This window comes from Pyrus communis, chromosome 14 (assembly GCF_041283825.1).
Source record: "Pyrus communis isolate YQ-2024b chromosome 14, ASM4128382v1, whole genome shotgun sequence".
Taxonomy (NCBI): Eukaryota; Viridiplantae; Streptophyta; class Magnoliopsida; order Rosales; family Rosaceae; genus Pyrus; species Pyrus communis.
Window position 1 is genome coordinate 10,807,332 of NC_142578.1, and position 5,019 is coordinate 10,812,350.

General features: G+C 38.1%; 1 protein-coding gene and 1 pseudogene across 1 annotated transcript; both read left to right on the top strand.

The window, feature by feature from the left end:
* The first annotated feature begins 1,440 nt into the window (after positions 1-1,440).
* On the top strand, positions 1,441-2,392 carry LOC137710107 (uncharacterized; annotated as a pseudogene).
* Positions 2,393-2,439: 47 nt separating this feature from the next.
* Positions 2,440-3,677, top strand: LOC148691220 (uncharacterized). The gene is made up of 3 exons (XM_088683950.1): positions 2,440-3,378; positions 3,466-3,522; positions 3,609-3,677. Exons 1-3 carry the CDS (start codon positions 2,440-2,442, stop codon positions 3,675-3,677), a joined length of 1,065 nt encoding a protein of 354 aa, XP_088540076.1.
* Positions 3,678-5,019: the final 1,342 nt, after the last annotated feature.

The window sequence follows — 5,019 nt, forward strand, 5'->3', positions numbered from 1 at the left end:
AAGGTGTTGGAATGGGTTGAATATGGGTATTGTTTATTCTTCTAGCATTGTTTATTCTTGTTTGAAAAGGTGGATTTATACTTTGTTAATTCGAAATGGTTCCTACAGTGTGTTGGAATGGGTTGAATGTGGGTTTTGTTTATTCTTTTAGCATTGTTTATTCTTGTTTGAAAAGGTGGTTTATGCTTTCTTAATTCGAAATGGTTACTGAGTTGTTGGATAATGGGTTGGTTGCTTTGTTGCTTTGTTTATTGTTGTGAAGATAAGGTGGTTGGATAGTGGGTTTGTTGCTTTGTTTATTCTTGTGAAGATAAGGTGGTTTGTTGCTTGGTTTGTTATTGTTGAGAAATGGTTAATGTGCATTGCCTGTTTGCATATAGTTGTGGTTTGTTGCAATTGCATATAGTTGCATATAAAATGTTGTGCATTGATTTCTGTTGTTGGCTTTTAAAATGCAATTAGTTGCATGTAGAATGTTGTGCATTAGTTGCATGTAGAATGATTTGTTAGGTTAAAATGCAATTGCTTATGTTTGTTGTTGGCATTTAATTAGGGTTTGTTGTTGTGAATTTCAGTTTTTCCAGAACTATTCTCTATTGAATTGCATCATGGTGGGGAGATAAGTTATGACATGTACGTTGGGGGAAAAGTGACATATATAGATAACTGTGATAAAGACCTCATGTCACTGCCGGTGATAGATGATATGGTGGAGGCAGTTGGATACATTGAGCAGTTCATGAACTATTATTTCAAGATTCCCAACATGGACCTTTCCAATGGTTTGAAGCAAATTCAAAGTGATTCCGATGTTCAGTCCATGTGCAATTTTGTTCCAAAAGATAAAGTGATTGAGATGTATATCGAAGAATTGACGACAGAAGAAGCCATAACCCAATAGCAACAGTTTCTGAAGTCCATGGAAGTGACAGGTCCAAGTAAAGTGGTTATTGAAGAGATAAGCAGTTCAGAAAAGGATGTTGGGCCAACAGCACTTAAACCAATAAGATACAAGGGCTTGCTAGCTATTGAAGAGCCAGAAGTGGATGATTGTTGCACATCTCAAGTAATGCAAACATGTGTGACTGAGGTATGAGAGATAAATGTTGAAGAAGGGAATGGTCAGAAAGAGAAAAATTGTGAAGGGCCAGAGAAGAGTAAGGGGAAATCTGTGGCTGAGGTAGGCGAGGGGGATGTAGGAGAGGGGGATGTAGGCGAGGGGGATACTGAAGTATTCTTTGATGTACCTATTAGTTTGGAGGGGAATGTTGAAGAAGAGAATGAAGAAGCTATTGAAGAAGATGATTGTGACTTTGAAGAGAGTGAATATGGGAGTGATGCTGATAACCCAGTGTTTTCCAAGTTTGATGAAAGGGATTCTGAGCAAACAAGTGCAAGGCAATCTGAGCAAAGCCGGGAAAGAGAAGAAGAGCAAAGGGAAGAAGAAATTGATACTGCAAATGTCGAACAAAATGTGGTTGATGATCCAGATTATAACTCTGATGCTCTTGAGAGTGTACACTCTTCGGATGATGAAGGAGGCAAAAAACATGAGCGATTTCCAGAGTTCAATGAGAAAACTGATATGAGGAATCCCACTCTTACACTCGGGCTTGTTTTCAGGGATCATGACTAATTCAAGCGAGCTGTCATCATGTACTCCTAGTGAATGGATATGGAGAAATCTATTTTCCTAGGAATGAGAAATTGAAAGTCGTAGAAAAGTGTGCAAAATGGTGCCCTTAGAAGTGTTGTGCTGGAAAAATGTATGGTTCGAACAGCATACAGATCAAGACTATACTTGATGAACACACATGTGGGAGAACTTGGGCAAACAAGAACATGAAGTCCCCTTTGCTGACTGATTTGTACATGGATAGGATAAAATTGAATCCCACATGGCATGTGGATTCCTTTTTGGCAACTGTCAAATCAGAGTGGAATCACGGTTGTACAAAGAGGAATGCTTACAAGGCTTTAGATAGGGCTTTAAAGATCATTGAGGGAAAACATGCAGAGTAGTACACAAAGTTGTGGGACTTTGGTGAGGAAGTGAAGAAGACTGACCCTGGAAGCACAGTGAAGGTGAAGTTGGATAGGGGGAGGTTCCAAAGGATATATGTGTGCTTGGGGGCTTGTAAAGAGGGGTTTAAGTTAGGGTGTAGACCATTGATAGGATTAGATGGGTGTCATTTAAAAAGTCTATATGGAGGTCAGCTACTTTGTGTTGTTGGCATTGACCCAAATGATGAAACATGGGTTATAGCGTATGTAGTTGTAGAAATGGAGAATAAGTCCAGTTGGATTTGGTTCTTAGAGTTATTAGCCGTTAATGTTGGGATAGTCAATCAATGGGGATGGACATTTATCAGTGATCAGCAAAAAGGGTTAATTCCGGCCTTTAAAAAAGTCCTCCCTAATTCCCACCACAGATTTTGTATGAGATATCTGTATACCAACTTCAGAAATCTGTTCAAAAGGAAAACATTGAAGAATGCTTTATGGTCAGTAGCCAGAACAACAACAGTTCCCTACTTCAAAAAAGCAATGGAGGATCTGAAGAAGCTCGATGAAAAGGCCTACGATTGGTTGGTGAAGTTGCCTGCACATCATTGGAGCAAGTCCCATTTTGAAACACATCCGAAGTGTGACATGTTGCTGAACAATCTCTGTGAAAGTTTCAATGCTGTCATACTTATACCGAGACAAAAACCTGTTGTCACCATGTTGCTCCTTATTCATACACTCTTGATGAAGAGAATTCAGATGAGAAGGGATATAATGGCGAACAAAGTTGGAGATCTCTATCCTAAAATCAAGAAAAAGTTGGAGCAAGCCAAAATTCAGAGTGGCAGGTGCGTTGCACAATGGTCAGGGGGCTCTAAATTTCAAGTTGATGCTAGATGGGGGGAGCAATATATGGTTAACTTGGTTGAGAAGACCTGTTCTTGCAGAAAGTATGCCTTGACAAGAATCCCATGCAACCATGCAATATCGTCCATAAATTTCAAGAGGGAAAAACCGGAGGACTATGTCAATGCTTATTATTCGAAGGCGCGGTACTTGGAGCTGTATTCTCATTTAGTAATGCCGATGAATGGGATGTCCATGTGGGAGGAAACTGATAAACCACCAATATTGCCTCTTAAATATACAAGGCAACCTGGAAGGCCGAGGAAGAAGAGGAACAAGGAAGCTACTGAGAGGGACAATGAAGGTGAACAAACTCCCACAAACCCAACCAATAATCCTCAAGGTCCTGCTCAACCACTTAAGCTAGGAAGGAAAGGCCAAGGCACTTTGAAATGTACCGTATGCAAAAAGGAAGGTCATAATGCAAGAACCCATCATAGACATCTTCCTCCAAGGGACAAACAGGTAACATTTTCTACTTTATATGATTTTTTAAATCCCTTAACATCATATTACACTCTAAATCCTTTAACATCATTTTCTACTTTGTAGGCATCCACATCTGCTCAAGGACAAACTGCATCTAAAAAGAGGACAAGGAAAACAAAGGTTAAAACTTAACCATTTCCTTAGTTGTAAAACATTTGGATTTAGTTAAAAAGCTTGCTTGGTCTCTAAATGAACTTTGGATTTAGGCATTACAATCAGTAGCTGAATCACCTAGAAGCACCAAGCAGAGAAAGACCAAGCAATCCACTAATTGAATCATCCAAAGGCACCAAGCACAGAAATACCAACCAACCCAGCCACAGCCACGTTTTTTGCACAGATGGTTGTTTTTTGTAAAGGAATTGTAAAGTTTGAACAGGTTTTATGCATCCAATAGGTCTTTTGTGAATTGAATGGATGATGTAGCGGTTTTATGAATTCAGTAGGTTCTGTAATGTTGGTTGGAGATGCTAGATGAATTCTGTTAGTTTTTTGAACAGGTTTAACAATTTATGGATAATTAAGCAGGTTTTATGCTTAATTTGGTCTATTTCATATTTTTCTTGCAAATGATGAGTAGTTTGTGCTTGAATACACTTGTTTTGCTGTTGTTGTGGTTATATCCATTATTTTTGGGTGAGATTTTTTAAATTTGAGGTCAAGGATGATATAATATGTGTTTAAGGATGATAATTTGTGCTTAAAATGGTATATATCATAGGTTTTTTTTTTTTTTTTTGGCGGGAAAATTCAAAATTCAAATTACCAACAAAAAAAAACCAAATATATTTTCTGACGTGGATGACATTTGGCGGGAAAACATTGGGTGTGGTGCCACGTGGAATCCATCTAGGCAAGGAATTGGGCCCCGGATCATGCCATGTCAGCATTTAACAGACCAATTCACGGACAAGCTAACGGAGGTATAACATTGGACCAAATTATAAAGATGAGGTATGGCATTGTCAATTTTAAAAGATGAGGTATGAAAGTGTCATTACGCCAATAGTTGAGGTAGTTTTTTGTACTTAACCCAAACAATTTCATAGAAAGTCAACATCATCAACTGTATTTCAAATATGAAGGTATGATAGGAGTGGTGAGTAGAATTTGTTGAAAAACCGCACACTAGATCTTGTTCATTAATGTAACCAACGGCAATAGACTAAAACTTAGCAAAAGAGTGAAAACTAGAAAACACACAAGACTTATACTAGTTCGGTAGAACTTTTGCCTACGTCCAGTTGTCATTTCTCTGGGTAAAGAAACCACCGCTCCTTTGATTAATAATAAAGATTATAGAACTTTTGCAAACCCTAGAACTAATCTCTCTCACTTGTCTCAACTGTCAAAATTTTTCCTCTCTAAAATTTAAGCCTTGCCCCACCCTATTTATAGGCATAGGGTGCAGTTTACATGTCATTTACAGATTATAATTCCTATTCTAAGTGGAATAGGAAATTAGACTTCCTTTCCAATTCCAAATAGACTTCTAGGATTTCTAATCTAAATTGAATAAGGAAACTAAGATTCTTTCCCAGCCCTTTTAGGAGAAGAATCGGTGCACCTTTTTTTTCCCTAAAACAATCATAAACAGAAAATGACACTAATTGACGA

What these genes read in the sequence shown, in the direction of transcription:
- LOC148691220 (XM_088683950.1), top strand. Translation starts at nt 2,440, where the DNA reads ATGAGATATCTGTATACCAACTTCAGAAATCTGTTCAAAAGGAAAACA. An exon ending in TTCCTCCAAGGGACAAACAG is followed by an intron (nt 3,379 to 3,465) that starts GTAACATTTTCT and finishes TCTACTTTGTAG; the next exon opens with GCATCCACATCTGCTCAAGG. An exon ending in AGAGGACAAGGAAAACAAAG is followed by an intron (nt 3,523 to 3,608) that starts GTTAAAACTTAA and finishes CTTTGGATTTAG; the next exon opens with GCATTACAATCAGTAGCTGA.